Here is a 17,538-nt window from a genome sequence, read left to right as displayed (position 1 = left end):
GCCCCCGGTGGCAGCAGGGACGTGAGGCAGGACAGGCGTGTGCCTCCGAGTCGCAGGAGCAGCAGTATGGCGAGCGCTGCCCCCGAGCAGGGGCACTGGGGGCTCGGGGGTCAGCAGGACGAGGCAGCCCCTCTGGGCAGTGAGCAGGGAGTGTGTGGGGTGGGCCTGGGGGTCCCGAGGAGCGGACGGCACAGTGAGGGCGCGCAGGCAGGACGGCGGGGCCACAGCTGGTCTCACCAGAGGCCTTGACTTGCTCGGCCCCTGGGATCACCCCCGCTCCTCCGAGGCAGACTGGACGCGCCTGCACTTGCCTGGCCTGTGAGGGGGGGTCACAGGCCCAGGGGTCCGTCTGAAGGGACCCAGTGTCACCCCGTGCATCCTGGGGGCAGCACCCACCCACCCACGCCGGCCAGCACGCCGGGCGGGGGCCGCATCACCACAAGGGGAGCAGAGTAAACCGTGGCCGCACGTTGGGGAGACCTGTGTCTGGAGTCTCTCCTCCGGGGATACCAGTCGCCCCTGGGAACGTGGGAGCTGAGGTGGAGGGGCCCCCGCAGGCCGCGCAGGAAGCACAGGTAGAAACCCGGAAGGGACTCAGACCGTCCCTGCGTCCACCACACAGGCCTCAGCAGCCCTGCCCGCGAGCCACTCGCGCTCCAGGAGCTCCGTCACCAGCAGCCCACCTGGCAGGGCGAGGCCCCGGGCGATGGGGGGGCGGAGCAGGAGTCCGGGTCCTCAGGACCGCTCGTCCCGAGTGGTGGCCCCGGATGAGGCCTGGTCGCTTCCCTGCACACCACCTGGCCCGCTCCTGGGCTTCGAGGCCCGGCTTGCATGGGTGGCTGCAGGCTCCGCAGTTAGTCGTCGCTGGCCCCTGGTGTCTGGTCTCCCGGCTCACACGGCGACCGGGGCGGGAGGGGGTGACGGGCCCCGAGGTCGTGGGTCGGCGGGTGGTTGGGTCCCTGGGGGGGCCGCTCAGCCACCGTCTCTCCAGATCCCCGTCTTCTGTGTGTCTTTCTGCCACCGCGTCTGGGGCCCCAGGCTGCACAGCGTGGGCCTTGTCTGCACCCTCGCACCCCTGCCCCCTCGTCCTCCTCCGTTTCGGGTGTGTGTGGGGGGCCCTGTCCTGGGCTCTGTCCTCAGCTGTGTCTTGTCGTTAAGCCCGTCCGCGGAGCCCCTAATTCTTGGGGTTGTTTACCTATTTTTGAGTGGGCTCCGTGCCCGACGCAGGGCTGGTCTCCGATCCTAGATCCAGCGGAGCCTGAGATCCAGAGTTGGACGCTCAACCGACTGAACCACTCGGGCACCCCTCGATTCTTGGGGTTTTGTGTTTCAGAGTATATTTTTTAATAGTTTCTGTATCACTGTCATAGTTTTTAATGATTTCATTTACCTTTTTGAACAAAAAACATACTAAAAATGTGTGTCTGATGCCATCGTCCAGTGCCTGTGTGGTTGTGCTTGTGTCGGCCTGGACCCAGGCGTGAAGGGTCAGAGAAGGACCTGGAGGCTCCAGCCTGCTTCCCCCCGGGCGTCTGTGTCGGCCTCTGGCTGGAGCCGGGGGCGCCGCATCCCTGTCGGGCCTCTCGGACGTGCACGTGTCTAGCACGGGCTCCCTTGGGTGCAAGGCCCACGTGGGTGTCCTGGTTCCCCTCAGGCGCCCTGGGCTCCATGTTCTGTCCCAGTGGCCCCGAGAGGCTCCGAGAGGCCCGCGGCCACTCCCAGGGACTTAAACGCAGTTGACTTTCCTCCACTTTTTTAAAAATGTTAGCTGGTGAGTGGATCTGAATGACCTTGTCTGTAACTTTTTTTGACTTTTTATTTTTTAAAGATTTTTATTTATTTATTCATGAGAGGCAGAGACCCAGGCAGAGGGAGAAGCAGGCTCCATGCAGGGAGCCTGACGCAGGACTCGATCCCAGGACCCCGGGGTCACGCCCTGGGCTGAAGGCGGCGCTAAACCACTGAGCCACCCGGGCTGCCCAGACTTTTTATTTTGAAATAATTGTAGACTCACTGGGAATTATAAAACCTCAGCCTTTTTTGTTTTTTAAAGATTTCATTCTTAGATGATATCCATGCCCAACATGGGGCTCGAACTCACAACCCTGAGATCGAGTCACATGTCCCTCCCACTGAGCAAGCCAGGCGCCCCCGCCCTTCTAGTTTTACTTGATAGAACGCGTTTAAAGATGACGTGCAGGGCCGATCGCCAAGAAAATCGCCGATGTGATGACGCGTATGAGATGCGCCACGTGACACGGAAGGTGCTTCCATCCTTGGTGGAGAGGTGGTGTCACCAGGGGCCCTGCCTCCTACATCTCCAGAACTAAATTTGTGATGAATTAAAAACTCAGCTATGAAAACTAGAATTTAAAAAGCTTCAAAGAAATTTCAGGAGACATAAGATAGCATCGGTCCCTTAAAAAGTCTTCGTTTGGAAAACTTCAGATGTACACGAGAACGCGGAGAAATAGCCTGTGGAGCCCGTGTTGGCGGTGCTGCCGCTCCCACAGGTGTGTGTGCCACGTCGTGGGCGGGTCCAGGCCCTGGAGGCGTCGTTCCTACCGGGAGGACCACGGTTCTGGGCGGTTTGGGTTTTGTTTCTGGCACGTAACCACCCAGCAGGACGAGCAGTAGCTGCCAACCCGAAACAGCAGGAGAAAGCAGTGAGTGTCTAAGTACCGAGAACGTTGGATGTGGGAACAGCCACGTGTGACGTCAGCAGGCCACGCGGAGGTGGCAGTGCCTGACCGGGGCCAGAGCAGATCCTGGGTGCCCCACGGGAGGGCGCGGCCTCCCCCGTGACCAGAGGGAACGCACAGCGAGCAATCGCCCAGGTGGGCTGCGGTCAGCTCAGCGGCCCCGGTGCCGGCCCCAGGGCGGAGCTGTCACAGGCCTTCCAGTGCGCCTGCTGTCCTGGGTGCCGTCCTGGGTGCCGCCGGTGCCGTCCTGAGTGCTGCCAGGTGCAAGGGCAGGCGGATGCGTGTGGCCGCCGTCACTGCAGTGACAGCTGGAAGGAACATCCAGCCCATCAGGACAAAAGAATGGGTCGTTTTGTGGCCGCAGTATGTGGCATGAGGTCTCCCGCCGTCACTTCCGCTGTTACAAGGGCAGGGTGGTGGCCGGAGCCGCTGCCGGCGTCAGCAGGACCTTGTTCCTGGCCTCGGCTAATGGGAGTCAGGAGCTGCGAGGGGGGACCGTCCCCCAGGCGTGCGGGTGGCACAGTGGTGCTGTCGCTCAGCATGGCCGTCGGGCCTGGGGTCCCTGTGCGGTGGCCGCCAGCGCCCGCAGCCACGACCTCCAGGCGAGGGACTGCTGTCCTGCGTGCAGCAGGGTGACCGCTGTCACACTCCAGCCAGGCCTGGTTTCTGGGGTCAGGGCAGGGAGGGGGGGAGGCGAGTCGCCCTAACAAGCGCGTGTCTGTGGAGAAGCACCATCGTGCCAGGCGCCCAGCGGCAGCTTTTTCTGTTGTGTTTTTTCTCTAGTGTTAGTGTTTTCAGCAAATACAGATTATTTATACCAGCAAGAAAAAACCCACTAGGGCTGTACAGAAGTGGTGGGGGTGCCCCGCTGTGGGGGCGACGGGGAGAGGTCCCCACGGGGCCGTGCTGGTGCAGGTGGCGAGCCAGGGGTGGGCCCGTCCCAGGCGGTGGGCAGTGCGTGGAGAAGGGCCCGCCGGGGGTGCACAGCTCGGGGCCCCATCCCGCAGTGTCCCCGCGGTGGGCGTCTCTGACCCCGTTCACCAGATTGGACCAGATCTGCCCACGGGGGTGGTCGTCGTGCCTTTATTTAAAAAACTGACGCTGACCATTCAGGGTCAGGAATTTACCCAGGATCTCAACCCCACGGCTTCTCCAGGAGCCGTCCTGTCAGTAGCTGCAGCCCAGGGCTGTTGGTGACCTCCTGGGGCCCCTCCTGGGGTCCTCAGGGACCCCCGGCCGCCCCCCCCTCGGGGCTCTGGGCGCTCACCTGTGACAGGAGTGTTTCCCGTCTTTGGAGACCCCCTCCTCCTGGTCCTCCGGCAGGCAGCCGCCCCAGCTCCTGGACACTCGTAGGCGCCCTTGGACTCAAGAGCCGTCCCCGGGGACTGTGTGGGGTCACCCGGGCTGGGGGCGGGCTCTGGAGTGCGTGTGGCCCCGGGGCTGCCCCGCTGAGAGCTGCCCCGGGGGGCCTCACCCAGCACCGAGGTGCCCAGCGCGGCGGGCGGGCGGGCTTGGCGCGGCAGCTGAGCACACGGACGGGGCCCTTCTGGAGAAATGACCTGCAATTATCCTTTTTCTTCCCAGTGTGCGTTTTAATAGAAAACTTGTCCCTTTCCAAAATGCCTTTTAGAGGTGACGTCGTCATTGGTAAGTGCTTTTCTTCTTCTTTGTAGACTCGCTGTCGCATTTCCTCCCAGAGCTATTTCAGTTTAAAAACTAAAAGTGAACCGGCTAGGACGGGCGGTAGGATCCGTGAATCAGGGCACCTGGTTTCGAGGTTGCTCTAAGAACCTGTTGTAGATAACGAGCAGCGCCCCGCCCCGCCCCGCCCCGCCGTCCTCAGAGGACCGGGAGCCCGTCCGTCGCCTGCTGAGAGGTCAGCCTCCTCCCCGCGGGCTCCTGGCTGCGTCGCCGCCCAGGGCGCCTGCCCCCAGCGCCGGGCAGTCCGGGCCGTCCCCGCCCAGACGGGCGCACGGTGCGGGCCCGGAGCCCGGCGCGGTCTGTGGTGCTTAGCCTCGGAGTCACCGTCCTCCCCCCGCTGACCTTATGCTTTCCTGCGCAGCCTCAGGAGTTCTGTGACCAGGAGGGAAAAAAAGGAAATTGGATAGATTTAGTGTTCCTTGCTCGGTTGGGATCTGAGTTGAATGCATAGGGTTTTATTGGTGGGGCCCTGGGGGCATTGTTGGAGGGAGCGGCCCCCTGAAGCCTCCCGTGTCGGAAGAGCAAGTTTCTTGAGGTAACAGCTCAGCATCTCAGCGGCTGAAAGACTGGAGGGGCCCTGGGACCTCTGTGCAACCTGCGTGATGTTCAGATTTCCTCCAGGTTATCTCGAAGGTTGCCCCCTTCAAGACGTAGAGGATCTGTTGCTTTCAAGTTCACCTGCGTGCTCTTAGCTGGGTCAGTGAGCGTCCTCTGTTCCCTTGGCAGATGGCTGGCAGTGGCTGATAGATGACACGTTGAGGAATCTCCATCTTATTTCAAGTCACTCTCGACAACAGGTCAAGGTACGGTCCGCAGGCCTTCCTGGCTGTTGCCTTGTGCAGGGAGTGACGTTTGGGAGCGCCTGGGCGGCGCCGTCGGCTCAGCGTCTGACTCCTGATTTGGGCTCAGTCGTGGTGTCAGGGCCCTGGGATCAGTCCTCACGTCGGGCTCCGTGCTCAGCACAGAGTCTGCTCGAGATTCTGCCCCTTCCCCTCTCATGCACCTGCTTGCACGCGCTCTCTCTGGAACAAGCAAATGATCTAAAAAAAGACCATAATCCTTTTTTTGGTGTTTGTTTTAAAGGACTGTGTGCATTATGGGTCCTTTTTATATATGAATATAATCATTGATAAGTGCCATCATAATTTTTTTGTATTTTATTTATTTATTCATGAGACACACACAGGGAGAGAGGCAGAGACCCAGGCAGAGGGAGAGGCAGGCTCCACGCAGGGAGCCCGATGCGGGACTCGATCCCGGGACCCCGGGGGTCGCGCCCTGGGCCGGAGGCACATGCTAAACCGCTGAGCCCCCCGGGAGCCCCAAATGCCATAATTCTATTTGGAATTCTAGTTGATGTTCTCTGTGTAACTTGTAACCAGGAAAACTAAAGCAGCCAACGACGACCAGAGTATCTGTTTCTCTGACAGTTTCTGGTGTAACTAGACACGGCCTGTGGGCGCCTCTCCTGTGTGTCCACAGTGATTATTCAGTTGGGCCCTGGGCCGTGCTGAGCCACAGAACGTGGGCTTGGAGACCGCTGCGGCGCTCCCGTGCAGCCGGGAGCCACGGTCAGGGTCCTTGCCTGCGGGCTGGCTGCGTTGGGCGAGGACAGTGTGCGAGTCTGGTGGCCCATGTGCTGCTGACTTGTCCTGGGAGGGCCCTTGGGCCTCGTGGAGCCGGGACGGAGGTCCTGTTGCGGATCTCGGGTGCTGGTATCGACAGTGGACAGATGAAGTCCGTGTTGGTTTCCCGTATGTTAATTCTCCAGCCTCCTGTGTCTGCTTTTTTTTTTTTTTTTCTTTTTAAAAGTCACGTTATTGGGGATCCCTGGGAGACTCAGCGGTTTGGCGCCTGCCTTTGGCCCAGGACACGATCCTGGAGACCCGGGACCAAGTCCCATGTCAGGCTCCCGGTGTGGAGCCTGCTTCTCCCTCCTCCTGTGTCTCTGCCTCTCTCTTTCTCTATGATAAATAAATAAATAAATATTTTTTAAAAAAGTCACATTATCATTCTATTGCATCCATGTAGTTTTACTAGTTGAACCTGCGTGTTTCATGGTCAGGGCCTCAAGGTGTCCTTTGAGCAGCATTCCCGTAGTCGATTCAGCAGGGACTGTGGCGGTCTGTCCGGGGTGCGAGGCGGCCCTGGGCGGCCCCCCTCTCCAGGGCTGCTCGGTGGGGTGCCTGGGGGAAGTGGTGGGAAGAACGTCGGAACCCAGCGTTTGCCCTCTGCCGTCTGTCTGACCCCGAGGGGCTTCCCTGGAGCTCGGGCTCCTCCTCTCGACGCCTGGGGTGTCCTGCTGCCCCCTGCGCTCCCGCCCGCCGTCCCTGCACCCGGGCCCCAGCCCCTCTCTGAACGCCACCGTGTCACACACTTTGTCCTTCGCTTATTCTGCTGGGAAAGAAAAAATGCCTCATTTTATTATTAACCGTATCAGAGGGTGTTTGCACAGAACGGTAGGAACCACGTTATCCACTCAGGTTATTATTTGCAGAGAATATCGAAGTGATAACCTTGTGTCGGTGGTCAGCGCACCTGCTGGAAAGGAGTGTGCGACTCGGGTTCTGCTGGTCGCCCGTGGGACCCTGACCTGACGGTGGGAGCGCCCGGCGTGGGGCGCCCAGCCCGGCTGCGCACTCACGGCCGCTCTGTTTCAGGAGGCGGCGGTCTCGGCCCTGGCTGCGCTCTGCCGCGAGTACTACGTCCTGGACGGCGGGCAGGCCGATCCCGCCAGGCAGGGTGAGTGGGTGCGGGGGAGGGCCGGGAGCCGGGCCTGGGGGGGAGGGGGCAGGGGGAGGAGGAGCGGGGGAGGGGGAGCGGAGCTGGGCTTGCATGGGGGCGGGGGGGGATGGTGGGGGTGCGGGCCGGGCCGTGGGGCCTGCTGCTCTGGGTCCCCCAGGTGTGCGCAGCCGCCGCCAGTTGGTCCCCCTCGGGCTGCGGACCGTGGGTCCCGGCGGCGGGAGCAGGCGTCGTGCTCACCACGCAGGCCCACGCCCTCCCCCTGCGCAGCCTTGCCCCAGTTAGGTTTTCCAGCAGCCGCTCGGGAGGTGCGTCGGCCCAGGATGGGTCTGTGTGGAGAAGCTTCATGTTGCGCCCTGAGGTGCCCGTCGCCTTCAGGCGTGTATGACGCAGACTTGAATTATTGTAAATGTAAAAAATCACACGTGCAATGGCTTCAATCTACTTTTTATGATTTTTTTTTTTCAAAAATAAGAAAATATTCTGTAACGTCATCTTCTGACGGACTTTCCAAGGTCATGACGTTTCCGTCCACCTCGGGCAGCGTCACCCAGGGAGGTAGTGACGTTACTGTGTATTTGGTCAGTCCTTAGACCTTGGGATGACACGGTCACCCTTCCCTTTGAGAAGACCGTGGCGTCCGTGGTCACGGGCAGACTGGGCGCTGCTCTGCAGTGACGGCCATCGGGCGCAGAGACCCCGGCCAGTGCTGCGGAGGCGGCGCACCAGGGTGCACAGGCCTTGCCGTGTCCCTTCGCTGCCCTTGAGGTTTCCGTGCGTGTGACGCCACGGTCGTGCTCTGTTGAGACCTAAGCAGAGACGAAGGGTCGCGGCAGTCGGGTTGCCGTGTGTCACCTCCTGGCCCCTCCCGAGCTGCGCTGCCTGGGGACTGCCCGCTGTCCGGGCCCTTCCATCCCTGACGACGGCCGGTGTGCTCTCGGCCTGGGGAGGGCACTGCGGCCACCACGAGCCGGCATTGGGGTGAAGGGGCCGCGTCGTGCGTGCTCAGCCCCTCCTGGAGGGTGAAATCCTGCCGAGATGGCCTGGGACCACCTCGGGACGGCCCCATTGAAACCCTTGCGTTGTGTTGCGCTGAGCCGCTCCCGAGATACGCCTGCCTCAGAGCGGCGTGCGGCCTCCGTCTCGCCGCTGGCTCGCGCGCCCGAGGTGTCCGGGTGCGTGCCGTGTGGGGGGAAGCCAGCGGCCTCTTCGCTTCCTTTCAGAGGAGCTGCTGCGGCAGTACCTGGCCGACCTGCAGAGCCCCGAGGAGATGGCTCGCTGCGGCTTCTCGCTGGCCCTGGGCGCCCTGCCTCGCGTCCTCCTCCAGGGCAGGCTGCAGCAGGTGAGGGCCCCGGGCCGCTGGGCGTGTGGCCGCGGGGAGGGGAACCGGGTGCTCTCCGGGGCGCCCAGCGCACGCTCTTGGGACGGGAGGGTTTGCAGGGGCTGCGTCCAGGTGTGGCCGAGGGACGTGGCTGTGCCGTCGGGTGGCCGTGCTGTGGCCCCTTCCCCTGCCTGGACAGCTGGGGTCAGAGGCACTGGACGGACTGCTGAAGACCACTCCGGGGCCCCGGGCTTACTCGGGAACACGTGGACAGTGCTGCGCCGTCGGGGGCCAGCCCGTCACTGGTCATGGTTTCCGGCTCTGGGCCGCAGGACAGAAAGGGGGCAGCTGCCATTGGGGTGCCTCGCGGAGATGACCTGGGGCAGCGGGCGACCCGGCCACCTGTCCTCCCGGCGCAGCAGGTGGCCTGGCAGGTGCTCGGCCTGTGGACCACACGTTACTGCCTTTCAGGTGCTGGCTGGCCTGGGAGCCGTGACCGCCATCTGTCCCAAGGACGTGAGCTTTGCCGAGTCCAGGCGGGACGCCTTGAAGGCGATCTCGAGGTGGGTCCCTGGGCCGTTCCCCGTCCTTGCTGTCCCGGGGCGGCCGCACGCAGAGGGTGGTCCCTGCCGTGTGGCCGGAGCCCAGCCCCACGCAGCAGCTCTACCCTGAAGCGATGCTGTAACTTCCTGATTTCTCATTTATTTTTTTGGGCGGTCGTCAGAGTATTTCCCACCCAGAGGCTCATTGACTCTGGTCACGGTCGCTGCAGCGGGTATGAGGTCTCCTTGCTTTAGGAACAGCAGCTGACCTGGGACGCGGGGGCGTGAGCCTCAGCTCGTGTGCAGGTGCCGTGGGGGGCGGCCGCCGGCGTGTGTGCTCACCCCCCCGGCCCCCACGCCAGGACTCGCTTTCCCGTCCCGTCCCCCCACCTGCACCCCTCTGCTGTGTGGCGAGGGCGGGAGGGGCTGGCACAGGTGGCCCCCTTGACACCTCTGCTGCCGCCGACACCAGGAGATGTGATTTGGGGGAAGAGCTCCGTATTCTGGATCGCGAGTGTATCCCGTCAGGCTGGGAGGACAGGGTGGATGGGGTCCACGGGCACTCGCCACCGTTCACACACTTCTCATAATTTCAGGGTTTGCCAGACGGTCGGCGTGAGAGCAGGAGGGGCCCCAGACGAGGTCGTGTGTGAAGAGAACGTCTCCCAGATTTACCGCACGCTGCTGGGCTGCCTGCGCGACTACACCACCGACAGCCGAGGGGACGTGGGTGCCTGGTAAGGCGGTAGCGGTCTCCGCGTCTCCTCGTCTCCGTGCCCTCGGGCAGCAGCGCACCCGCAGGCCTGGCTCACAGTGGCCGGCGGGGCTCGGGGCCCAGAAGGCCTGTGGGTTTTCTGCGGCCCCTCGGCAGTGGACGCCGAGGCCCGTGAGGAAGAGGCCAGGAGGGTGGGGGCGCTGCCGGGGTCCGTCCCAAGGGCCCACCGCTGCGGGTGTGGAGCCCAGCCACGTGCGGTCCTTTCTCAGAGGTTCTCACGCTGCACAGGGTCCCCGGTTATTTCTTTTTCTACCTGTTTTCTGTCGGCACGTTTCTCACGGTTGTTTAAAGACTTGGCCTGTTCATTCTGGGATCTGTGGCCACCCCGTGTCTGCTGCTGACCCCCCACCCCAGTACTTAATATTGCTTTTTTAAAATTTTTTTATGAGATCTTATTTGAGAGGGAGAGCACGTGAGTGAGAGCGTGGGCGGGCGGGGGGGAGGGAGAAGCAAGCTTCCCCAGGACTCGATCCCAGGCCCCTGGGCCCCCCGCCCCCAGCGTATCCGCTCCTCGCAGTCCTAGTGAGATGCTACGTTCAGGATTGCGAGGCTCCGGGTGTGCGTGTGCCTGCGGGGAGCATGAAGCTTCAGTGGGTGCGGCCGCCTGCTGCCTTCAGTGCAGGGTCGGGCCGTGCACCCCTGCAGCCCTGCCTGCGTGTGGGACCCTGGCCTGCGCCTGCCCGTCCAGAGCCGATGAGGCCTCGGGGGCACGTGCACGTCTGGGGTGGTTCTGTGAGTGCCGAGACCGCACTCCCGGGGCCCCTCCCGTCTCCCGTGCTCTCCCCACCCTGGTGCCTGTGAACGGGCAGGCAGCTGCGTCGGGCCCCGGGGGCGGCCTGTCCTCCCCTGAACGCGGCCGTGTCGGTCTCGTGCGTCGAGCTCGCCCACACCTGTGCTCCGCCCACCGGGCTCCTTCGGGGCTGGGGCTGCCCTCTGTCTGCCGGTGGAGGGCTGATGCCCGGCCCGTGGGACCTGCCGGCCTGGGTGGGGTGGGCGGGTCTGTGGCCCTGCTGCCCCCACCCCAGGTTGGCCAGTAATGGGGCGGCCTCGGGTTTTCACGCTGAGGAAGCTTCGTTGCCTCCACGGTGGCGACCGTGGAGCAGCGTCCTGCTCTGGAGGGTGGTGGCAGTGGGAGCATGAGCTGCCCGGGCCACGCTGCGTCTGAAGGTCCTGTGGGCACATCTCTGGTCCTGGTGGGCGCCAGGGACCTGCACCTGCCATGGGGCGTGTGTCCTTGCCGACGGGCACAGGAGAGGGCCCCTCGCCGGCCGCGTGTCCCGCGCTGGCTGAACGTTTCCTACTGGAGTGACACTCTTCTCTGGAATTCCCTGCTCGGGGGCATCTCAGCCCCCTGTGGCTGTCGGGTCTCATGGCTCGGGGCCCCACGGCACCCCCTTGTCCCCACAGGGTCCGCGAGGCCGCCATGACCAGCCTGAGGGACCTGACGCTCCTGCTGGGGAGGGAGCAGCCTGAGCTGCTGGAGGCCAGCATGTGAGTGCCTCTGCGGGTGTCGGTGACAGGCTGCTGTCGCTGCTGCCCCCTTCCTGCGTCCTCGTGACTTGGCCTCCCCCTGCGGCTCATCCGCTCGCTGCCACCCGGGACCCCATGCTCAGGCTGCGGTGGGAGGCCCTGGGCAGAGTCCCGGCCCCGGGCTGGGGGGCTGCTGTGCCTGGGGGGCCCTGTGCCCACGGCCCCGGGTACGCCAGCCTAACCCTGGCTCTTGGTTCCCAGCTGTCAGCAGGTCATGTGTTGTGTGGCCCAGCAGGCGAGTGAGAAGATCGACCGGGTCCGTGCCCACGCTGCGCGGGTGTTCATGACGCTGCTGCACTGCGACGGCGCCCCCCTCCCTCACGTGCCCCACCGAGGAGAGCTGGAGGAGCTCTTCCCCAGGTACTCCCAGGTCCCTCGGCTGGAGGAGCTGCTCCCAGGTGCTCCCGGGTCCCCCAGCTGGAGGAGCTGCTCCCAGGTGCTCCCGGGTCCCCCAGCTGGAGGAGCTGCTCCCAGGTGCTCCCGGGTCCCCCAGCTGGAGGAGCTGCTCCCAGGTGCTCCCGGGTCCCCCAGCTGGAGGAGCTCCTCACAGGTGCTCCCGGGTCCCCCAGCTGGAGGAGCTGCTCCCAGGTGCTCCCGGGTCCCCCAGCTGGAGGAGCTGCTCCCAGGTGCTCCCGGGTCCCCCAGCTGGAGGAGCTGCTCCCAGGTGCTCCTGGGTCCCCCAGCTGGAGGAGCTGCTCCCAGGTGCTCCCGGGGTCGGTCCCCAGCTGGAGGAGCTCCTCACAGGTGCTCCCCGGGTCGGTCCCCAGCTGGTGGAGCTCCTCACAGGTGCTCCCGGGTCCCCCGGCTGGAGGAGCTCTTCCCCAGGTACTCCCAGGTCCCCCGGCTGGAGGAACTCCTCCTAGGTGCTCCCCGGGTCCCCCCAGCTGGAGGAGCTGCTCCCAGGTGCTCCCGGGTCCCCCAGCTGGAGGAGCTGCTCCCAGGTGCTCCCGGGTCCCCCAGCTGGAGGAGCTCCTCACAGGTGCTCCCCGGGTCGGTCCCCCAGCTGGAGGAGCTCCTCCCAGGTGCTCCCAGGTCCTCCGGCTGGAGGAGCTGCTCCCCAGGGACAGAGCCCGGGGTCCTCACCGCAGCTGCCGTGGGCGCGGGCCCCCCCAGCTTGCTGGCTTCCTCTCCGCAGGTCTGACGTGGCCTCTGTGAACTGGAATGCGCCGTCCCAGGCCTTCCCTCGTATCACCCGGCTTCTGGGGCTGCCCGCCTACCGCTACCACGTCCTGCTGGGCCTGGCTGTGTCCGTGGGTGGCTTGACGGAGTCCACGGTGAGGAGGCCCCTCCCGGGCCATGGTCGTGGGAGGTTGGCATGGGCACATGCCCGAGGGCAGCCGTCTCCCTGCTGTGCTCTGGGGTGTCAAAGTGGGGTCAGGGTCTGGCCCCCACCCTGGCCTGGGTCCCGGGGCAGGATCCCTACGGGCAGCGGTACTTCTCATGAGTCGGGGTGGCGCTCCCGGTGCGCAGCCCGGTGGTGGGACTCTGTAGGGAAGTCCTGGTCACGGTGGGCTGTGAGCGTGGTGTCCATCGCACGCGGCATGGAGCAGCCCGGCACGCGTGTTCATGGGGCGCAGCGGCCTCTGGGCGTCACCGCTAGCTGCTGCTTGACCCGCATTCTGGACTCGCGTCCCCTGTGTTGTGTTTCTGGATTAGTTTGTTGTGCGTGTTCTGTTCTCTCGTGTCCTTCCTGCGGGCGGCGGGCACGCGTTCCTCCCACGTGCTCTTCCCTGGGCCCCGAAGCTGCAGGTCCTGCTGCCCACGCGGGCGCCTGTGGGTGCTCCTGGGGACGGCGCCTGCGTTTCCCTCCCCTGCCCGTGCTCTGGGCGCCAGGAACCCGTCTGGTGGTGCCGCGCTCCTGCTTCGGCCGCGGGGAGGCCCCTGGTCCCCAGCTTGGCCTCTGCAGCTTCCCCGTGACGCTGCAGCCTGTGATCCTCCGTGCGTCCGTGGTCCGTGTCCCTGGAAGCTTCTGTGCCCTCCTCATTGTCGTTGGGCATCTCCTCCTCCCGAACGCCCCGTATGCTCCCCACGGGCCCCCCCGTGCTCCGTCCTCCCGGTTTTCAGACTCCCTTTCCCAGATACTGTTTGCGTTTGTGCTTTCGTACAATCTGCTGTTTATCCCTCCCCCTCCCGGATTTCTGGTTTCTGTGATTCTGTTTATTACCAAACACTCGCTTTGTTTTGAAATCTTTCTTTAACTTTTTCATTGCAGGCTCATTTTGGTAGTTTTCTTGTTTTATTTTGTTCTTGCTGTTTTTTAAAGAGTGTGTGTGGGGGGAGGGGGATCCCAGGCAGACTCCCCCCGAGGGCAGAGCGCGGCCCTGAGATCGCGACCCCAGCGGAATCCAGGGGTCGGATGCTCTACCCCCCAGCCACCCCGCGCCCCGCAGGCTCGTTTTGTAATTGCACATTTTCCCTGAGGATTAACCTGCGGCTCTCCTGTGCCCCCGGGATCTACGTCCCCCCACTTCCTCGCGTGGACTGTGGCGCAGGGGCCGGTGACTGCAGGGCTTCTTTGGCGCCAGCTCCAGGGCCCCCGGGTCCCAGCTGTGCCCACGTCCTTGGGGTCACCGCGCAGGGCGGCCCCACGGCCTTTCCTTGCGCTCCTCCGCTGGGGTCCGTGGAGGGGGGGTCTCTGAGCCGCCAGCGCCTCGGGGGCTTTGGCTGAGCTTGGAACGGAGCCTGCTTCCCCGGAGACGCCGCAGCCTCTGCTGAGGTCCCTCAAGGGTCATTGCGGTGGATCCGGCGCTCGGTCTGTGCTGCTGCCCAGAGAAGTGTTTGCTTGTCCCGGCTCCTTCCTCCTTCCTCGTCCCTGCTTGTGCCCCATCTGGTGGGACTGTGTTGCCGTCTCTGCTCCATCGGGCACGTGTGACCACCCGGGTGGCCCCGGCGGGGGCCGTCCCTGTTAGACCGCATCTCTGTGTTGCAGGTCAGGTACTCGACGCAGAGCCTCTTCGAGTACATGAAGGGGATTCAGAACGACCCGCAGGCCCTAGAGGGCTTTGGGGGGACCCTTCTGCAGCTCTTTGAGGACAACCTTCTGAACGACAGGTAAGAGGTGGCGCTTTTGTCACGGTTCTCAGACCTCTGGGGTCTCCCGTATTCTCACCAGGATTTGGTCTCAAGGGGGCAGTGAGGAGGGCCCGGAGGGGACGTGGCTGCAGGGGGTGCCGCTGCGGGGCCCTGCAGCCTGCGGTGTGGGCCAGCCAGGACACGACTCTGGTACCCGTCGGGCGTCCAGGGGGCCGAGGCTGTGAGCCCTGGAGGGTCCGTGTGGCTCTTCTCCGAGGCAGCGTGTCCCCAGTCTGCGCCCGGACACACCGACGGTGTGGTCACGGTCTCTGCAGGCAGGACCGGAACGTCGCGGTGAGGAGCCTCACTTGTTCTCTGAGGCATCTTGGCTGCATCGTCTTTGCCCAACTGCGTTTCCACGAAGGCGGCATGTGGATCCCGTGGGTCTTGACCTCGGGATTCGGGGTGTTCCCCAAAGTCCTCCAAGAGTTGATCCTGGACTCCGCTGTCCGCTGTCCTGGGCAGGCGGGCCCTGGTCACGCAGCACAGATGCGGGCCCCGTGGGCGCACCGTGTCCGTGGGAGGCAGCGGAGCTCAGCCTGTGCTCTGCTCCGCCTGAATAGCACCGAGCGTGACTGAGGTCTCCGGACATGAGCACGACGGCTGCCGTCCGGGAGATGTTGACTCTGTGGCATCACCGACACCGTCCCCGCGGTCAGGACACAGGCCACACCTGTCAGCCCGGAATCTTCCTGCGCCCCCACCCCCCCCCCCGCCCCCAGCCGGAGGCAACCGCTGGTCTGTCATGGAGGCTCCGGTGGCGTTTCCTACGAGTATTTCCCCGCAATCTGCGGCGTGTCCGGCTTCCATTGTGCGGTCACACCGCGTTCGGTTCCTGTTGACGGTCGCCAGGGTTGCTTGCGGCTGGAGTTCAGGCGGCGGGAACGTTTGCCCACGTCTGTGTGGACCGCTGCCCACCTCGCCCCTGGGTCCGTGCTGAGAGCAGGCCGGGTCACGGGGCAGGTGGATGCTCAACTTTTAAAACACTGCCACGTTTTCCAAAGCGGCGCACCGTGTTACACCCCGTGGGGCGTCTCCGTCCGAGCGCCGGTCCTGCCCTGTGGTCCCCCCGGTGAGGGGTGTCCGGCCTCCTGCCTGCGTCTCACTTGGTGGTTGTGGTTGCCTCCCCTCCTGCTGAGCTTCGGGGGTGCGGTGAGCTGCGCAAGCCCTGGTCACACAGCGGCCCGCGGGCACCCCCGTCCAGGCGGCCCGTGGCCTTCACAGCCCGGGACCCTGAGCAGGTGCCGCCGCCCCGCACGCTCGGCTGCACCCTTGGTTCTTACGGGCGTGTGCGTTCTTGGCCTGACTCGAGGTCACGACGGTTTTCTCTTAACGTTTCCTAGCAGATGTGTGGCTTTGGGTTTTATGTGGAGACCCAGGGTCTGTTCTGGGTTACGGCCTGTGTGTGACGCGGGTGGCAGACTGTGCTCCTGCGTGCGTGTGGCCAGGGGTTGAGGGACTGACCCTTCCACGGGGCTGCTTGTCCGCTGTATCCGTCGTGGACACCGAAGCCCATTTCTGGACTTTCCTCTCCTCAGTCTGTGCTGTCGTCTCCCTCGAGCTTCGCAGCCGAGACGGGTGCTGCCGGCCCTCTGGCCGCGCTCCCCTGGTCGTTAGGGCTTTTCTTGATCCTAAGGTTTCCATGTGAGTTTTACAGTAAGATTGTCGTTTTCTGCAGAAGGTGTTGCCCGGATCCGGATTGGGACGGTGCGGCCCCGGGGAGCGCCCCATGTTAGCAGGTCCGGGGTGGGCTCCCGGGGCCTCAGCACTCGCCCTCTCCCCTCAGGGTGTCTGTGCCGCTGCTGAAGATGCTGGACCAGATGCTGGCCAATGGGTGCTTCGACCTCTTCACCGCGGAGCAGGAGTAAGTGCCCCGCTTGCCACCCCCTCGTGCCGACCGAGCCAGGGGAGGCCGAGCCGCGACTCCAGGAGGCGGTTTCTGGCACGTTCAGGGTGGCCCGTGCCATCAGGACGCCTCGGCTGCCCCAGTGAGGCTGGGCTGTGCCTCTGGCCAGGCTCCTCCTGTGGCACCTGCTGCCCAGGTGGGAAAAGGCCCAAGCAGCTGAGGTGCCCCCCCGCCCCCCAGCCCCCGACCCCACCTGGGCCGGGGCCTGGCAGTCAGGGCGGTCATGGGCAGCGTGGAGCGTCTTGACTGTCACGGGGGCGGGGCTGGTGCTTGCATGCGGGGCTGGGCATGGGCCCCACCACCCGAGAGCGGGGGCAGCTCCCGCACTGAGCTCCGGCCTGCCTTGTTAGGAGCCTCACGACCTTCCCCGCGTCCCAGGCTCGAGGGCTCTGCCTCTGGTGCCTTGTGTCCCGCGCGTGGGCACGTCTCAGGGCCTGGGAAGGAGCTGCGCCAGGTGGGCCCCCAGAGGTGTGTGCTCGCACCTGGAGTCCTCTTTGTGGGCGGGGGCCTTTCTGCCATTTCTGGGGGCTCTCACCCCCGCCCACCCGAGTCCCCTCCGTGGCCTCCTGTCCTGTGGGTTTTGTTTGGTGTCGAGTGTGGGGTGCAGGGGAGTCCAGGGCCTGTTCCCCGCCTCTGCTGCGTCGCTGACCCTCCGGCGTCAGGGCGCCGTCCGCACTCCCGGGCGCGGCCACCCGCTGGGGGTGGTGTCCTTACGCAGATTGTGTCACCCGGCTCGCCGACCTGCTGTTTGGAGGCCTAAACGTATTTTCCCCCTTTGAAAATCTCAAAATAAAACAGTGGGACAGAGTGTCCTGCTGTAAACGGCTCTTTTTATTTTTCTTTAATTTTGCCAGTTTCTGTTGACGAACCGTGAGGTCTTCTGCTTTGGCGCATGCACGTTCGGGGCAGAGTCTACTGCACGACGCGCTTTATTACCGTTTGCTCCCTGTGGGTCAGGCTGCAGCCCCTTCGTGTGACCCGGACTCTGCCCCGGGGCCGTGCGTGCTGCCGGCCTGGTGTGTCGCTCTCGGGGCTGCGGCCCCCGACGGCCTCCGACCGCTCACGGGCTCGCTCATCTCCTTTGCAAGCAACCCGCTCAGCCTCCCGCCTGCGTCTCTCTGTCCGTCGGTCCGGCTGCCGTGTCCCCTCCGTCCTGTTCTCTCTGATGAATTCAGGGACGTCTGTTATTCCAGCGGGACGTCCCACTCTCCTTCTCTTTCACTGGCCGCCCAGAGGCCAATTTCCTG

General features: G+C 64.4%; 1 protein-coding gene across 5 annotated transcripts in view; it reads left to right on the top strand.

Annotated features, from left to right (window-relative positions):
* TBCD (tubulin folding cofactor D) overlaps positions 1-17,538 on the top strand; it is a 139,438-nt gene that overhangs the window by 116,879 nt on the left and 5,021 nt on the right. For 3 of the 5 annotated variants that reach the window (XM_072745293.1, XM_072745296.1, XM_072745297.1), the window contains 11 exons: positions 4,287-4,349; positions 5,130-5,206; positions 7,064-7,145; positions 8,369-8,487; positions 8,938-9,029; positions 9,605-9,745; positions 11,191-11,274; positions 11,515-12,138; positions 12,449-12,587; positions 14,243-14,364; positions 16,172-16,249. In XM_072745293.1, the coding sequence (XP_072601394.1) occupies positions 4,287-4,349; positions 5,130-5,206; positions 7,064-7,145; positions 8,369-8,487; positions 8,938-9,029; positions 9,605-9,745; positions 11,191-11,274; positions 11,515-12,138; positions 12,449-12,587; positions 14,243-14,364; positions 16,172-16,249 (1,621 nt within the window). The remainder of the gene's footprint in view (positions 1-4,286; positions 4,350-5,129; positions 5,207-7,063; positions 7,146-8,368; positions 8,488-8,937; positions 9,030-9,604; positions 9,746-11,190; positions 11,275-11,514; positions 12,139-12,448; positions 12,588-14,242; positions 14,365-16,171; positions 16,250-17,538) is intronic. The other 2 variants (XM_072745294.1, XM_072745295.1) reach the window with 1 other exon arrangement.

This window comes from Vulpes vulpes, chromosome 2, assembly GCF_048418805.1.
Source record: "Vulpes vulpes isolate BD-2025 chromosome 2, VulVul3, whole genome shotgun sequence".
Classification (NCBI taxonomy): domain Eukaryota; kingdom Metazoa; phylum Chordata; class Mammalia; order Carnivora; family Canidae; genus Vulpes; species Vulpes vulpes.
Note: the sequence above shows the minus strand (reverse complement) of the source record. Positions and strands in the feature narration are given on the sequence as shown.